Source organism: Tenebrio molitor, chromosome 5, assembly GCF_963966145.1.
Source record: "Tenebrio molitor chromosome 5, icTenMoli1.1, whole genome shotgun sequence".
Classification (NCBI taxonomy): domain Eukaryota; kingdom Metazoa; phylum Arthropoda; class Insecta; order Coleoptera; family Tenebrionidae; genus Tenebrio; species Tenebrio molitor.
This window is the reverse complement of record NC_091050.1, coordinates 9,899,521-9,918,530: the sequence shown is the minus strand read 5'-3', so window position 1 is coordinate 9,918,530 and position 19,010 is coordinate 9,899,521. Positions and strand designations below refer to the sequence as shown.

General features: G+C 36.9%; 1 protein-coding gene across 6 annotated transcripts in view; it reads left to right on the top strand.

Annotated features, from left to right (window-relative positions):
• LOC138131188 (protein abrupt-like) overlaps window positions 1-16,986 on the top strand; it is a 39,190-nt gene extending 22,204 nt beyond the window's left edge. For 5 of the 6 annotated variants that reach the window (XM_069048041.1, XM_069048044.1, XM_069048038.1 and 2 more), the window contains 3 exons: window positions 1,234-1,290; window positions 9,047-9,323; window positions 12,760-16,986. In XM_069048041.1, coding sequence (XP_068904142.1) covers window positions 1,234-1,290; window positions 9,047-9,323; window positions 12,760-13,492 — 1,067 coding nt within the window. In that variant the 3' untranslated portion in view covers window positions 13,493-16,986. The remainder of the gene's footprint in view (window positions 1-1,233; window positions 1,291-9,046; window positions 9,324-12,759) is intronic. The other variant, XM_069048043.1, reaches the window with a different exon arrangement.
• Window positions 16,987-19,010: the final 2,024 nt, after the last annotated feature.

The following is a 19,010-nucleotide window of genomic DNA, read 5'->3' as shown; positions in this document are numbered from 1 at the left end:
AATGAAAATAGTACATGTTTGCATCAATTTTAAATTAAATCCATCTCCTTGGAAGCCAAATTTCTCAATTTACAACGATATGCAAAAAATAGCGTCCCTTTTTTTCACTTATTTTGCTTGATTAACTCGAGCTACGTCCTCGTTATCAAACTGCAAATTCATGAAAAAAAGTATGACTTTCATAACTAGTTGTATAAATAACTAGTTCTTGTCTAATTATAAAATAATCATACAAAAAAAAAATCTTTTTCGCAAACAGAATCAAAATTCAACAATTTACGATCGTATTTTTGTTTCGTGAACATATTTAAAAATTGAAATAGAAACGGATTTCGAAATTGCTAAAATATTTTGTAAAATTTTATTTTTATTTTCAAGTTTCGGTTTCAGAACGGCAAAAAATCTAAAACCGTCCCTTATAGTTCCGTAAAGAACTCGATTTGTCTTAAAAGTGTTGCATTTTTTGTTATTCTATAGGTTTAATTTTTTTATTTAATTTTTTGTCTAATTTAATTAGAGTCTTTTGCTGTTCAAGGCTACAATTAACTTAGATCGCTGCGTTTAGCACTTCATAAGCAATTTTTAGCCCAATTATGTGAAATCGCGTTGATGATTTCCAATTTTTACGTTTTCCACATTCCGTAGTGCCAAACAAAAACGTTAAATGTCGTAATCGAATCCAGAACAAGATGAATTATTGGTCCGCGTTTAAGAATAATTCCAAACATATTTAATCTCTTGGCTTAATTACATTTCAGTCCCTTTGAAGTTTTTCATGATTTTAATTTCTTCGTAATGAAAGAGTAAGGATGTATTCGTGACTTATTAATGTCCTCGCTGCCGTACTTCCATCAGACAGACGATTTTTACAATTTAGACTGCAGCAGATAAGAGGGGAATTAATTCGAAGGGACGAACATTTTCATCCAAAAAGGAATTGTTTAATTTTTTTCGGCGACGAATCCCAGTCGGTCAGAGGGTCTATTTGTGCAGTATCACGTATGCGAGAAATTTTCCACCGAAAGAAATCCACCGACGAGACATGTGCGAAAATAATTTCGCGTGTCGAAACCCCAGTTTCGTTTAAAGCTTTTCCCCATACTAGATGTTTCTCGTAGGCGCAATATTGCAGAAAGCGACCATCAAAGGTATTTCTTGAGGCACGTCAAAACGCAATCATTTTAAGCTGGCACTTCTCCGCCTTTCATATTAATGATTATTTTTAACCTGCAGGATTAGGAGGACTAATGCCGGGACCCTCGGGGATCCACAACAGTACGGATAATTTCGGTAAGCCAGTTTCTTTCTTTGTATTGTTCGTTAGTGTGTAAGGAAGTTGCCTAACCATTCTAAAAGTCAAACATATTAAATAGCAAAGTAAAAATGTGTAGTATCGCGTGATACTTTTGTCTCCGAGGAGAGTTCTTCTGTTCAATATTTAAGTATGCGAGAGATGGCCGAATAGGGGGGAGAAATCAAGAAATGACATCTGCCAGCGGACGTCCACGACGGAACGGTAAAGTTCTTCATATTAAATATTTTATTCTTATCCCGCGCCGTCAGTGCAGTTTTGACAAGAGTCCTGCAATATGTCAGATGACCTGACAGTGACCGGCGAGGGTAAACCGGAGGAAAACTAATGAAAAATGAAAGTGACTGGAGGATTGTGATGCGGCAAAGAAAAAGAACCGAAGCGGAGATGAATTTTGGTCGATTAGTTGAGAGGCGAGCGATGGAGAGGAAAAATTAAATTTCCATGCGGTTATTGGTCGGGATTAGCGAAGGATTATTCAAGAACTAAACTAGGTTTAACTAATTTTGTCCCCGTCGAGAGGAATTGTTTTCTTTCGGAAGAGTGTATTAGACAGGAGACCCTTTTTAATTAGGTAAATTTACACTCAAAAAGACTTTTCCGATAAAATGGTTTAGGGATTAAAAGAAAATACGCTCCGATAAGCAGCTTAACGCACGGTCTCGCCGTTATCCATTTTCCGGGGACACACCGCGAAACCTCTCCTTCTACTTTAAAAGAGTTTCCTCGTATTGTTTGGCTCGTGTACCCGGCCATCGATTTCTTCGAGCGCAGTGCTAACCCCCAAGTCCACATAATAGGAAATGAAGCTAGTGAACTCCTCATAAACATTCGGCCAAATAGACAATTTTGACAGAGGGCCCCTGCAGTTGCCAGGGTTACTCATAAAATTACGCACGCCCATTCCCGGAAACTACCTATTATAATTGAATTTCTTGTAGCTTCCTCTGGTGTATTAAAATTGTTTCCTCCAACCCCAGTCTTTAATTGCGTTTCGGTGTAAAAAAGTTCCGGCGACACCCGAAAGCACTCCAATTAAATTTGTATGACGTCTAAGTGAAGGGTCTTTCTGTAGGTGTCGCCGAGGCACCTTCCTCCCGGAGTCCGGCCTGGACAAAAGAGGAGAGACATACGAACGGACCGTATAAATCAATAGACCAATGCCGGGAACGGGGGAATACATCCACAGCAATCTCGATGTTTGACTGTGTGCTTGCTATCTAACTCCCCTCGACCTTCTGCCCCTCTTCGGCAGTTCGATCAATTGCAGAAGCGGCTCGTTAAGATTGTTTACGCGCTACAGACATTCGACGAAAATTAAATTACTTGCATCGATGTACACCCGGAATAAAGAAAACTTATCGAACTCTGCCTCCACCGGAGCCCTCATTCGTTCCGATGTCGCTCCCAAATGGCGCATTTTTCACAAACATCACACAAAATTCCGAACACATTTAAACATACCGATTCTCATCAACTGTTTTTCACTTACAAAAATTCGAACACTCCTGCCCAAGAGTGCAAAACCTGTTTATTTTCTTCCGCTGATGGAAAGGTTTTTCGATTTTTACCCCATTTTTTTTTATTTCACAATTGGAAACGTGCACGATCGGAAAAAATTGGACAAAATCTGTCATCACCGGTTACTGTTGTATTGTGCTGCTGTTAATTGTGATGTAACGAGTGTTCAAGAATTAATTCGTTTGGAGTAGCTTGTGCATTTTTGAACTAGTAAGTTTAATTTCATCTTGTGTGAATTAAGTACCGACAAGCAAATTACACACCACAGGCAACTCTAAATGTGCTAGTTTTTGAACACACTTTATTTTTCTACGGAGCGTTCAAAAAGTGGGTGGTCAAACAAGTCATAGAGAGAAAGAAAACCTCTCTTTTACAAAGGAGGTCATCTTTTTAGTCTTTATGCTTCAAAATTTCCTGCAAATACCTAACCTCACTTTGATCACTTGTTTGAAGTTTTCGGCTCGTTTTCTATTATTCAACGGTTTCTAGAATACGTACGTCTTGAGGATAGTTAGTTCCATTCTTTTATCCTACATTTCCTTTTTCACAACACAGACATCTATGGTTTGACAGATGATAAAGCTACGATATACGTTAACGGAAACAAAAGCAAGCAATAGTCCACAGAGAAGGTAACACAGTAACACACGTTACTTCCATCGAATTCTTTTTTGTTCCGGTACTTCTTTTAAGAGGTATTCCAATATAGCAGGAGATTTATCCATTTTAGGGATTTTTTTTATTTCGCTCCACCACCCGGCGGCACGGCAATTTTGCCGGAGTATATACACTATTACGGATATTACTATCAAGTAATAGTGCAGTGCTAATCAACATAATTACCGCCGTCTCGCCTCTAACTATTAAACTTTTTACTGTCTTGTCTTTTTTTAAATTAAGTCTTAATGTTTTTTTTTAAACTAAATCTCTTGGCATAATTCACAAACTTTTTCAAACACATGAAATTACAATTGAGGGAACATCCCCAGGAAAAAAATTCGCAAATGCTCATCTGAAAAAAAGAAACGAAGAAATTTCTTAATGATTATAATATGCTTTATTTTGCCCTACAGGCTTTCGGATTCCTGATGACAATTTTCTTTAAACATAAACAAAAAGAAAAAAGAAAAAAAACCTTTTTATTCCTATCCCCCATCCCTTTCCTTCTCTGTTCTTTCCCTCCTCTTCCATATCGCTTTCATCCATCCTATCTCTCTTCCGTCTTCATTCAGTATTTCTCCCCGTTTCTTTCTCTCCCTCTCTCTCTCTCTCATTTCGCTACATCCATTCCACATGTGCTCGATTGTCTCTTTCTCTCCGCATAGCACATCCTTCACCTCCTTTCCTCTCCTTCCATCCAGTACCTGTTTTCTCTCTCCTCGTTCCCACATGAATCTCGCCATCATTTTGCTTTCTCTTGTACTCTCTCTCCCCAAGTACTCCGGAATTTCCTCTCTCATGCACCTCTCGTACTCCCTGTTGTACCTTCATTCTTTGATTCTCTCCCTCCTGTCTTGCTTGTCGGTGTCTTTGTCCCTTTTACTCAGTTTTACATTCATCAATTTTCCTTTTGCTCTCAACTTTCCACTTCTTCACTGGCATACCCGCTTTTTTTCTTTCTTTCCAGCATTCCGTTAGTATCCTGCACTCTTCCCTTCCATCCATTTTGTCCTCAATCTTTGCCGCTCTCTTTCCCGCTTTCACTTTTCTCTTACTATGTAACCTGGCGTTTCTCAGTCTACTCCCAGCACTCCTCTCAAATATTTTTCTTGCACTTTCTCTACCTTTTTCTGTTCCTTCCATCCCCAGATGTCTGCCCCGTACATCAATATACTCTCCATCATGCTCTCGAACATCATCACTCTCCTTCCATCTTCCTTTTGCTCTCCATCTTTACACTTCTTCGCTGGCATACCCGTTCCTCTGGTAGTATTTTCTCTCCTTTTCCATGTTATATTATTTCTTTTCTCTCCAGCATTCCGTCAGCAATTTTCTTAATCATTATAAATGTGTGTAAGACTTTGATAACGTGTTGTACACACTATTTTTTTGCATATCGAAAAAAGTTGAGAAGTTTTGGTCTAAAAAAAATAACAAAAAAAAAAGGTATGCTTTGACAATCGTCTCCCAGGAGATGGAATAAAATGATCCAAAAATTACTACTTTCACTACGATTTTGCGTGTAAATAAGTGCCACTTTCATTACGATATGCAAAAAATTTCATTTTCTATTGTTTCGAGAAAAATGCGTTTAATTTTTTTAAATTTGTATACTCAAAAATGAAATTCAGAAGCCAGTAGCTTAAAAATAGAAATCCATTTAATTTTTTTTCCCTGGCGTAAGAGAGCAGTGATTTTCTATAAATGTGCAAATATGAATATTAGGTCGGTCTGAACCTCTTCTCTTGTTCTAATAATAAATTTCACAATTTGAAAAACTTGAACAGAATCTGCTCTGGCAAGAACTGGTTGAACAAGTTTAACAATAAATGTTCTTTCTTACTTACTTTCGTACAAAGTCATCACCGGAATTTTTTTCACAAAAACCTCTGACTTGGTTTCAGTTGTCACTTACAATAAAATGCATTTTGTTTATTTTGTTTTTTTTTTTGCGATATCTGCACCCGTGAAACCTTTGGATCGGTCCGCGTCTCTTCTTTTTCTTCCAATAAAACGAATTTCCAAATTGGAAATTTTTGGAAGAGTTGGGAAATATCTGTCACGACAAGAACCAGTTTAATTGCTGTCGCAAGTTAAACTGTGATAAATAGCGACCGTTTAAAGATGGTCGTTAAATGGATATATTTTTCCACCGGTTTTATTAAAATTTTGGCGATAAAAATACAAATATTATTGTAATTTTCAAATCCGGTTATTATAATGATGTTATTTACTTTAATTTTTATGTTAGATTTAAAAAGGTTATTCTCAGTGTCAAGAGTTTTTTCACCCGGAGCCATTTCCAATTATTTTTTATGGCGAGGTACAACATTATTTTTTACATCGGAAACATAAACACAACAAGAGTTTTTTGTTTACTTCATTTTACTTTGAAAAAACGTTTTAATGGAATCAGCGGTTTGTTTTTGGTAGAAGACAAATGTAACAGAAAAAAATACGCCGTATTTCTGAACTCATTCCCTTTTCAACATTTCTGCATATTATTTAAAAAAAAACTGTTACTCTCGACGTGCTCGATGGTTTGGTGGTGTTTCCACTTCAGTTCGAGATTAAGGATAATTAAAAAGTCCAGAAGTGAAAGTCTCTGCGAGGACATCTCAGTTTTGAAGCTTTCAGTCTGAAAGATTTTACGCAGCGTTACTCTCCATGCATCGATCACACCCTGGGGCAGCTGTCCTGCCTGGTGGTGTTGTTGACGTTTGTAGCTTTCTACCAAATAAAAACTGAAAACTGCGGCGTGCTTTTTCGAACATACTAAAAATATCTGGCGTAAAATTCTCATTTCCGTTCGAAAGAAACTCCGTTAATTTGAAAGTGAAACGTTCTGTTTTCTTTACGAGGCAATCGTTATTACTAGTTAGGCCCAGATGTGATGCGAATAAGGACCGAAAATCGTGTGTTTTTTTTTCCGAGGAGTCGGTAAAAACGAGTCGCTCAATAGAAAATGTAGACCTTATTTTTATGTGGAACTAGGATTGAGATGCATTGCTGAATAACACATTTATGAAAACATTTCGATTTCTGGAATATAAAAGGAAATGAACACATTTCAACGGATATTTCTGTAGGTGTGAGAAAATCCCGAGAAAGCTCAGAAATACAGAAAAGCTGTTTATCACCGACTGTACTCGGGGAAGAGAACGGTCGGAGAGAAAGGACGGCGAGGACGAAAACCGCGTATAAAAAGGAGGTGTTTGTGTGACAGCGTTTCTCCTTGCATTACCGGACTGTATCAGTCGGCAATACAGGCCTCGTTATCGACTGTTCGTGCTTGGACGCTATAACGCACATTTATTACTTTATGTTCGATAAAGTCCCCATTGCTTTGGTATATTTTAAGAAATTACTCGTTGCCTACTCGTATTTTACTTTTACGTCGACAGATTACGTCTTTCTTGGGCATTAATTTTATTACGCTCAGGAAAAGGACCCAGTCATGGGCTTTTTTATTTCACAGAGTAATGCTCGCCATTGCATGTCAGGAAGGGGATAATGTAGTATAATGAAATGATATTACAACCAAGCCCGAATTTCACCATTTTCCTAGATGCCGTTTATAGGTCACTTATATTTTTAGTCGCGTTATCGCGCCGTACCAACTAATCTAAGCGCCAAATTACAAATTTTAATATCTGCTTCGATTCGCCACATAAATATCCACAACATTTTAATTAAAAAATTTAATAGCACCTCGCTAGACCACACGAGCAATTGAACCCGTTTTCGATGCGGAAGTAGAAACATAATTGGTTTGTATTCGGATGAAATTGAGCGTCGAGCACTCACTTTTTCACACGACTAAGTAGTCTCAAGAAAAAAGCTAAGTAGAGGAGGCGTCTTAGGTTGTACCGAGGCGATCCGAAAGAGTAATTACTTTAATGATTTCAATTCGAAGCAATTATGACCTCCATTATTTTAATAAGTTTAAATTAAAGGATGTACTTAGCAGGGTTGGGCGAGTCCGGGCGAATCAGAAATTCATTACGCATTGGGTTTTTATGTCGGGACAAATCAAAATAAGTTGCATCGACGTAATTGCGGTAATGCCCAAGACGGCGCAAGTAGGAAATAAAAATGGTCGTTAAACAGCTCGCAGCTCGTACTTTACATTTGCGCGGGAGCCCATAAAAAATACGAGGAAGCAGATAACCAGTTATTAAAAAGGATTTATGGCTAATAAACGGAAGAATAGGAAAAAAAGGAAACGGACTTGTGCAAGGATAATGGCCAATTTGGTAATTGGAAGTGCAATATAGAGTCGGGAAACACGAAACTCGTACAGATCCCGTTGTTTTTCTAACACAATTTACTAATGCCGCCTCTGTTGTTACAGGGGCGGCACAGGCGACTAATTGTTCCTGGCAGGAGAAGCCCAAATGTCAATACTGCGGCCGTCTTTACTCGAACCCCAGTAATCTAAGACAGCACATCATAAACGTGCACGTTCACACGTCCCAGGAAAACTGGAGAGTTTGCAAGTTTTGCGGCAAGAAGTGCAAGACCAAGCACTACCTGATCAACCACCAGCTGCAGGCGCACGGGATCAGACAGAGGCAGCACGCGCCCACATATTAAACCCATTGCTTAACCCTAGTCGTGTTTTGATTTCGTCTTGTTTGTTGATTTATTGTATTTGGTAATTTGTATTGATTACGCATAAATGCAACTAAAAGTGCAGCGAGATTTGGCATTCCAGATGCCAGCACCAGTGGGTCGGGAAGATTTCCTGCAGCCGAACAACCAGCTGGGGTACCCATCAAGTACGAGTGCCCTCTATGCGATCTCATTCTGCCCTCGATCAACGCGGCAAGATCACATATCGATGAACACTATCCTAGAGACAGTCCTTTGTGTCCTGTGACTGAATGCGGAAGGCGATTTTCACATCCTAATTCTGTACGAAATCATATGAGAAGCAAGCACTCCAAACAGTGGGACATTATGAAACAGATAAAATGGAGCTTGTAGAATGACGTCTGTTGAGACTTTGCAAACGTTGTGCGGACGATATTTCACGAGTGCTATTAAAACGCGGACCGACAAAAGAATCCTGATGAACACTGATTACTCTCAAAGTGAAATTTACATCATAAAAAGACATTTAACATGTTTGACTTTGAATTATTGTAGATACTAAATCTTGCATATTGTAAATTTCTTAGTTACCACCAGCTCTTAAATTGTAGTGATATTTTGATTGCCAGTAAATTTTTACAAAAATCAACTCGACTTTAACTGCGCTACCATTCATGCAACATTAAAGACCACTGGAAATGCGTCAAATCAAACGAAACAGCTTAAGTATCTTGTGCAAAATTTATCAGACAGGTAGGCGGCGAAGACATCTCAAACCATTAGCAGATCCGAGTCATTTCCTTACGAAGACGTTAAAATTGATATCAAACGGCGCTTAAATACTTGAGCAGGTTTTGTTTAATTGGGCGAGTCTGAAGGTCCAGCCAAATGGTAGATTTTGTGGTTAGTTTAAGTTGTGCCCATAAAAGAAAGTAATTGCATTTGTCTTGTTTTTAGTTTCGAGGCGTTCTCTGGACATGATGAGAGTGAGAGCGACAGATCCGAGACCCTGTCCAAAATGTGGAAAAATCTATCGGTCAGCTCATACGTTACGAACTCATTTAGAAGATAAACATACGATATGCCCCGGTTATAGATGTGTGTTGTGTGGAACGGTTGCGAAATCTCGAAATTCTCTTCACTCGCACATGTCGCGGCAACACAGAGGAATTAGTACAAAAGACCTGCCCGTTCTGCCCATGCCCGCCCCCTTCGATCCGGATCTAGCCAGCAGGTGAGGCCCCCAAATCAAACCTAATGTTTCGACTGAACGGCAAGTGAAAGAAATTGTTTCACGGCGCCGTTCAAATACGAAGATACGTGTTCACTAGCAAATGGCGGCGGTGGCTTTTGACTCCATCGAGCTTAAGAGGAATCTAAAATCTTGGCAGTTTCTTTGTGCCAGGAATGCTTGCGAACAATCAAGTTCGGTGCTCAAAATTCGATAAAGCAAAGTTTGCCGTGTAAAATTTTGGGATTTTTTTTGCATATTTCGAGTGTTGTGAATTCTCACTTTTGGGTATTTTCTAAACATGTACTTGCTACAAGTGCATATTTTTAAAATTAAGTGTACTCACTGTGATGGAAGTAAGTGATATATATACCTCATAGTCATAACATAATATCCTGTGGAAAAATGGATATTTAATCCGTCTTGTTTCTTTTTTGAAGAAAAAACCAGTAGCAATATTTCATAACAAATGCTGACGATAATCCATTTGAATTACGAAAACGACTAAAAATTTTTATTTGGTAATAAAAAAAAACAATTTGTTTTTCACAATGAAAACATTTTGGAAGCTGGAAACATTTTTTTTGACTTTCACTGCATTACCTTCATGATCTGCAAGAAAGTTTTCTAAAACGAATTTCTGTTGAATTGTTTTTGTTCACAGAGGCACAGATTGTTGAATTATTTAAGTAATGTTGAGGTCATTCAAATAATAAAGAAACAAACTCAAAAGACAACACCGATAACTAAAGTCCATTTTTTTAAACACTTGTCAATGTCAAAATTCACTTAAGACCATCCTAAATTCTTTCGTTTCGGTTTGAGGTTATGTCAGCAAATTTTATACCAAAAGACAAGAAATAAAGACAATAATAACACTGAAAAGTAAAAGTAATTGCGGCTTCAGTAGCGTAAGCGCCTTCACATCAAAATGTGCGACATACAATTCACATTTTACGTTGCCAACCCAATAACCATCAAATAACTACTGGCTCATATGTACCAACATGACAACACTTTGACAGTTGTTTTAAAAAAAAAAGAACTTTAAAATATGGAATACATTTTAGGGCTGTACTGTTTAACTGGTTTAAGCAACTCGGTTAATTAACTGTTGGTTCAGTCAACTCGAGATCCAAGTCGGCCAAAAAAATTTACCAATTGACTTATCTGGCCCGTCAAATTAATTTATTAATCAATTGAAAAATACTGATTTCATAGTTTATCAAATTATTCCTGTTGAATTAAACTAACCAATATGTGATCAAGTAAGTTAACCGTCCTAAAATAACTGACTAAGGGCCGGTTTCACCAACGTGAGTTAAATTTAACTACAGATTAAAATAGACGAAAACATTGTTACAACAATAGGTAACTAAAGTAACGAAGCATTTTAACCTACAGTTAACGTTAACAGGCGTTGGTGAAATCGGTCCTTAATCATCTGCTAATTAACCAGGTTAAACCAATTAAGGGTCGGTTGCACCAACGCCAGTTAAAGTTAACTGTAGGTTAAAATGCTTCGTTACTTTAGTTACCTATTGTTGTAACAATGTTTTCGTATATTTTAATCTGTAGTTAAATTTAACTCACGTTTGTGCAACCGGCCCTAAACCATGCAGCCCTACTTTTATCTGGCCAAATAGATTAACCGGTTATTTTTTTCGGCCGGTTTAATCATCAAAATAACCACTTTAACGAGTAATCACACCAACTGTGGTAAAGAAAACTTTGACTTCTTTGGGAAACCATAAACTTCAGAGGAAGAATGAAGAAATAGATGAATTAAGCATACTGGAATTGTTTTTAATTTGTAATTTCCAGAATTTCCTACTCAAATTTACACTGCGAATGCATTTTTTGAATCTACAAATTATTGTTCTTCAATTTGTCTGTGATCCTTAAGCTCTTCAATTTTTTTAAAATTAAATTCGTAATTCCCACCATCATTTAATCAGTCTTTTTTTAAATAAGTTACTGGATTGATTGTTTTGATAAATGTAGCCATCAGTGTATACAGGGTGTTTCTGAAATACGTGTGTTAATTTTAACACACGTGGAAGAACGCGCCAAATCGAAAAAGCAATACAAATTGATTTAAAATTTGGAATACCTAAATTAACCATCAAAGTGTATACCCGCCTATGGCAAAGGGCGAAAATTTTCTGTTGTGATAGAAACAGAGCTTAGTTAAAAAGTTCCATTGTTATAAAAAAAAATAAATAATCAAAATTTAGATTCTCATGGTTACAAAAAATAGAAACTAGTTAATCACACAAAACGACTGGTTTGGTAAAAATTGTGGGGCAAAAAATCTTGGAATACTTTTACGAATTTTACAAAATGTTATAGAGAAAAGTTTCATAAATTGGCGAGTTCTTTCACTGGTTAAAATTAAAACACGTATTTCAGAAACACCCTATATGTTAAGATATTTCCTCATTCCAAAATATTTCTATAGTCGGCGCGGCGACTCACTGGAGTAATAAATTCGCGTGATTTTCGGGGATGGTTTCCTATTGGGTAAAGGCGCGCCAAGTATGGTGCAGCTCAATGCACGCAGCCGGAATCTTCAAGCTTTCATGGCTTCGTTGCGCGTTGCTGTCTCGTTGTATTGCTCTCCTCGGCACAACACTAAAATTTGGCGAGGCAGTGTAAATCAGGCTTTTCATGACGTCACGAACTATCTCGTGTTTACTCCAGTGGTTCGCCGCGCCAACTATAGTTTCTAAATAAAAAGTGGTTGAAGATCAATGTTTGTCTTCAGAAAATTCTTGTTTGGTCAGTTTTGGACATTTTCCTAAATGACATTCTGACAACTTGGTTCAGTTGTAAATGGTTTTTTAAAAGTGGATTCATTGTTTGGGAGCAAAATAAAAATGTTTCGTCCAATTCCAAAATACTGTTCAAGCTCACTAGCATTTTCTCGGAACGTTGTTGCAGATTATTTGTTCTTCATCGTTTTGCGCAAACCGAAGACCTTAACCCAATCGATTAAATTTAGTCGGTATGTATTATCAACTTGTAGGGCATCCGTTTCCGTACAATGCAGTTGTTACATAAATGGGTTAGCGAGGATTATTTAGTATCGATGAAAATTGGTGTCTTTAACCGAACAAGTTGTTTACAAACATTACTCACGCCTACAAAAATCGTTTCCGTCAACAGAGCTATAATTTTGATTTTTTTTTATTGTACTCCACGTTCAAAAGTAACCAAGACAACACACAATCACGTGTTTACTAAACGGTTCATCGAGGAGCGTGGTGTGTGACAAAAGTCTTTGTGCGATGTTTTCGTGGTAACATCATTCACAATTGTAAATCTCGTTTGGTGTGAGCTTTCGGGCCAAGCAATCATTTGCGAGTGAACACGGAGCTTTAGAAAAAATCGCCCCCGCATAATTCGACACGTTTTGAGCGTCTTTGTCTGTTTGCAGATTGTTGGCTAAAGCCGGTGTAAAAATAAGTCCCGCGGAGCTGCGAGCGCGCGCCTCACCGACGGGCCCCAGGAGGTCCGACGTGAAACTAGACGCTAAGAGCGCTTACTCCGGGGCGGCCTCGGAGGCGGGCAGCTCGATATGCGGCGACAACGACCCCGAAGACCTGACAATCTCGCACCAAAGGTATGGTGGATTAGATTTAGCGCTATCACCTCCGCTCCACCACCAGAATTCTAACTTTAAACTGAACAGGTTTAATTCGACGGGCCAGGCGGTCGCCGCCAAAAGCGTAGACTCTCTAGCCCACAACCTGTCGAAAGAGCCCTATCCCGCTCCTTTACCCCCGCCCGTGTCCGGAGCGAACACGACGGGGTCGGCGATCCTCGACACTTACCTCCAGTTTATCACGGAGAACAGTCTGGGCATGGGGATGATGTCCTCGGAGCAGGCGGCGGCGGCAGTGCACGCCGCCAAAATCGCCCAGCTGAACGCGATGGGCTTGGACAAGGCCTCGCAGCAGCACTTCCTGGAGAAGATGCAGCAGATGCAGAGCGCCAACGAGATGATGATGAAACAGCGCAACGACGAGATCAGGCGGGGCGACGCCGAAATGGTCAATCACGACAGGGACAGGGACAAGGAAAACGACGACGCGGAGTCCTCCGCCGGTGAAGAGGAGGACTACAGCGAAGACGAGGCGGAGCCGGAAGCCGTCAAAGCGGGGGAATAGCTGTACATAGGATGGAAGAATGAAAATCGTTAGATTATAAGTTTGTTAAGAACAAATCAGTCGCCGCCACTCTTGCCAAGTATCATCCAATTTAATACTCATTTATTCCATCCAACTACCTCAGTTTTTATCTCATTATAGAATATTTATTAATTACTTACATTTCCTTTTATAGCGGGGGGCGGCGCCCGCGCCCCGCTATAATAATACTAAAAATTCCATCCGTCTACCTCAAAGATAGCATAGGTTACGAGTGCAAGATAATAAGGGTTTTCAAGTGTATACGGTAATTTAGAAAATAGTATAAAGTTTATATTGGACTACGTTGCAGTTAAAAGTAACTTAAAAATCGGTGTTTCAGTAGGCTGTTGTGTAGGTTTGTACTGCATTAGAACTATCTTGCCGGATTGTTATACTTGCGATTTAGACCTGGCAGGTTCCTGAATTATTTTCGCAACGGGTCCGTACATTTCAGTTTCACTACAGCACGCAAGCCCAGATTTAACAAAATGTTTTAATCCAATTACCTCAAACTCAGGTCGGATCGATATCACGATACAATTTTACCTGTTCCTATATACAAGTTATCTACGAATAGACCACACTTCCATGCGAACAATTTTGCCAAGTCTGCGCTGGCTGCCGTGCTCCACCATGGTCCACGCATAAACATGTTTAATAGTGTCTCTATTTGGATTGCGTACTTGATTATTAAATGTGTTTATCGCAACATGTATACATACATTCAATTCAGGTGAAAATGGTACAAAGCGTTTTTGCCTTTACATCAATATTTTTGTACGTACTTTAAAATATGAAGAAATACTGAAATGTTACAACTTTTTGAGATTTACTTTATTTTATAGAATGCTTCCACATATGTTCGTATGCTTCCCGTTATAAGCAATTCGTAGCTATATAACAATCAAATTGTACTATTAGAAGACATGTGTACATACAATACATGTGTTGATTCATGTTCATCACTCAGGATTCCCCCTATATCATTCTTACTGAAGTACAAATTTCCGTATCACTTTTTTGTTCTTCTTGCGCGGTTTTTATTTTTGACAAACAAACGATTCTCACAGCTTCAGGGATTTTCTCAGATTCTTGCCAACAACTATCAGTATCAAATTAATTTAACATTCTTAATTAGTCATAATCAGTGATAATTCGTCAGGTGAATAATAGCAAATAATCAGGTATCATCAAGTCATTTATTAGAAATATTCATAGTTCCATTGTATCATCAGTCACTAGGTTAAGTGGAGATAATAGTGCTTCTTTATTAGAATTTAGACACTTCCAATTCAACTTCCCCAGAACTCGTTGTCCACACGTACTTAACAGTAAGCTTACAAGACATGCGCATTACCGGCAACGCGGTCTCATCACTTGAGTAGTTCTTCCATTTATTTATATACTGTTGCAATAGTTGTGTACTCGTATTATTTATAAGTATTTTTTAAACAATGTTTTTTTTTTAATTCGTAATTTCGACTCAAAGTACTTATTTTTATACCTCGCATATTCATGCTTGTCGCTATGAGCCAAGTTCGATTGGTAGTTTGTTGTTTCCCGGTGGTAATCATTGTTAAATGTTCATAGAAAGTATTTGCTTACGTTCAAAGACAAAGCATAGGACTAGACTAAACCTAGGATAGCGATAGCACTCGAATAGAGGTCATTGTTAATTATTGAATAAGATTAACTAGCATAGAACATATTGTTAAATGCAAATACTTCGATGTATACCAATAGGAGGAAGCACCTTCTGGTCTCGTTCTCGAATCGCTCGCGCGCTGGACCAGTGACTAGAGAAAGAACCGACCGCCGCTTTAACTGCATCCTCGATGATGGCAGCGATTCCAGGACGAAACGGATATGTTTGAGCAAATATGAGCTTGAATACTGTTCCTTCCATGATTAGACTTTAAAATGACGAAGGAACAAAATATTTTTATGGTGCTTTTTGTTTCGAGAGATAACAATATTGATTTTGAGGTATGTTATTGTATATAGTCTCATATTTCTTGTTAACACGTTATACTCATGTGACGTTTCAATTTTAAAAACTAGCATTACTGTACATATTTTTTATTTTCATTTAATACCAATAAAATGCAAATAATTATTATTAAGGTCTATTCGATAGGAGAACCACCGAAATTCTGCAGCTTTGCTTTCTCTTACGTTTACACACACGGTGGTAACTGTTGAATTCTCAAGAAGCTGCAGGATGGAGGTGTCGAAATGTCTCATTATTTTAACGCCGTTGTGATGTAGTATTATTTTGATATTGTTGTTTTTTCACGTTACCTACCTCATTTTTACGATTAGTGAGACTCGACCTCACGCGACACGTATTAAAAAACTCAGAAATGACATTGCAGATCTCTCTCCAATAATACTGGTATTTTTTGTACTTAAAAAAAAAAAGAAACAAAATATCAAAAAAATATTTTTAATTTCTAAGCTTAGACGTGTACATACAGTTGTTTTATAGAATTTGCAAGAAATGATGTTAAGTATTTGTGAGAAATCCTTACGGGACTTATGGCGAGCTTATATAAGTGTGCAGTGCCATATATTAGAAGAAAAGTCTTTTTGCAACTTCTTGTCCGCAACAAATTGCAAAGAGCTTTGTGTTTTATATATATAGGACTCTACAGCAGTCGTTAAGAAATGCAAATAAACCGGAGTAATGGTTCCTAATTTAGTACGGTTCCTCAACAATATTTTTTTATCAACAATAGCCGACGAGCCTTCAGATAGTCCCGTATCTCCTACTCACTCGCAATTCTCCTTTGTTATTACGATGTTGTTGTTTTATTAACTACGTAGGGTCTGACACGTGTAAACTGTGTTTATTGTTGAGGGACTGGGTGCCTTCAGAAAATAATTTACCAGCTGATCGTTAGAGCATCTAGCGATGTGAAGCTGAACAGAGTTCCTAACATAACTCCCTTTACGAGAGGTGAAAAATACATTTAAAACAAATAACTTGTAACTTTTATATAGCGTAGTGAACCGTTGACACCGAAATATAGTTTTGCTAAACGGCAGAATCGTATATACACTATATTATTATATGAAATAGGTGTATGTGTAAGAGTATATAAACTGATAGGTATACCTAAAATACCCTGTGTCTTTTCATTATTTGCATTTCTTTTTTTTCCTCTCCCCACTTTTTTTACTATTATTATTTATGTTGTACTTAAACCGAAAATGTGAAGAATATTTTATTTTTGAGATTTTTATCGTTAAATGTGTAACGTTCTCTTTGTTTGTAATTAAAATGTTCCTAATATTTAAGTTAGGGTTATGTTAAGTTTTTATTGTCCTTGTTTAATTAGGTAGGTGCAATAAAATCAACACGATTAGTGACGTTATAAATAAATACCTATTTGCCATATTATTATTATTCTATTATTAATACGTTGTGTATTGCTTGGGTATCATTTATACATAATAAATTAATATTAAAACTCGACTGTTTCATTACCGCTGTTTTGCTAGATTTTTCACTCTAAACTTGCAAAGTAATTGATCATTAATGCAACCCCCTAAACTTTGATCCATAATTTAAGGAAACTTCAGTAATTAGTTGAGCAACTCGTGTTATTTATTACTCTGCTTATTTTGCCAGCACTTCGGCCACACTAAACGACCCAATGAATCTTGTCTGCAAGAATTATTATAAATCAGCAAAAATGAAAAGCCGTGTTGATTCATTCGAGTAATGTGTTCTTGTGTGAGCACAATTTATATTTTTTTCTTTAAACTGGATTCTGCAATTTATAGTTTGCTCGTATATGAGAAAAAACCTTAAATCTTTATTTTTTTGGGAAATAAACGTTAGGTAGGTATTCCAAATGGAAAACGAATCTGAAGGAAAATGTCAACGCAGTCGTCAGTAAAGCTGTGCAGATGTTAATTAAGCCCTGTAAAATGTTTGACACACAAAAAACACATAGAATGTTATTTTCTTACAATAGAAGAAAGGAAAAGAAAAACTATGAAGTGAAATTAATATTGTCAAGGATTTATCCATTGTGTATTCCTGGTTGCCTATACCACGGTGCAAGAATGGATTATTTGGGTCTTATGTTTGTGTATAATGTATTTTAAACACTGTTAATAGTTCCATTAAATATATTTAAAATAAAATAAACTAGGAGAATCAGACGTTATTTACGCTGTTTTAAACTATTTTGAGAGGAAATAGATTTGGTATTATGCAAACCATCCAGATGTGTTCGCTCTCTATTACAGATGTTTAACAAGCTTTAAATCGAACCAATTTGGATTCGTGATGTATTATAGCAATAATATGTTTGCAGAGTAGAATGTCATGTAGTTTTACAAACAACTGTTAAGCTGTTAACTCGAATCGAAGAGTGAAAATTGCATAAATGCATTAAAACTGAATTGTTAAATCATTAATTTATTAATAGGACAGATAGAAATCTTTTTTCTGCTCAGGTTTTAAAACGTTATTCAACCTTGCAAGAAATAAATTGAAAAATAGAGAGACAAAATTGTTGAAAAGAATCACCAACTTTTATAACGTTCTCAACGTAAGTATTTATATTTAGAGTATTTGTAACGTATTTAATGGATGCTAACTGTAAGTAATAAATAAAGCGGTTTTTGCAAAACATATCTATCGGCAAGGAAAAAAAGTCGAAAAAGAAATTTCACTGACCTCTATCGTTGCGTTCGGAAATCTTCAAAGCAATACTCCATTTTGCAAAAACTTACTGTAAACGAAAACATGTTTTAGAATAATGATGTTGTAAAAAATAATTTCCAACCCTTCGTGACACAGCTCTGTGCCATCCTCTGCAACTTCTTGTACATTGTCTGTTTTAATTTGTTTTTGAGCGACTTGTTCGAATGTAAAATCACTTTGCACCACTAGATAAAAAATTCAAATCAGATAATAATACTCTTTTATAACAAAACAAAGTTCAAACGGGCACACACACAAATAAAGAATTTTCTCTGAATGCCGTTTTGAAATGAGCACAGAATAACAGAGTTGTTGGTTGACAATAAGAAGACGGGAAGAAAGCATTTGTGTTACTATTTTATTCATTTCTTTTAGCAGGAAAATGGGAATTTGAAAATGAAACTGTTTAAATTATGAATGAAAAGAAATAACCAAATAATTGTAATTTGTGTGCATGTTCAAACTTACGTTTTTCATATCAAAGTTGATTGAATTAAAAATAAATTCCACAATGAGTCTTACAAACGTAAACACAGTTTTATCGACATTTTGTTATTAAAAAAAGCAATTTTTAACCTGTAAGATTATTATTTATTAATAGATAGGTACATAATTAGTAATTACATACATACCGGCTATATTAGAAATGGGTACTACAATAATTTTAAGCGGTAATAAAACTCGTCAAGCACAACCAATAAGTTTAGTAATTTTTTATGCAAAAATTGCCTGAAGCGTTATAAAAATCATCGTACATTTTCCAGAAATTGATTTACC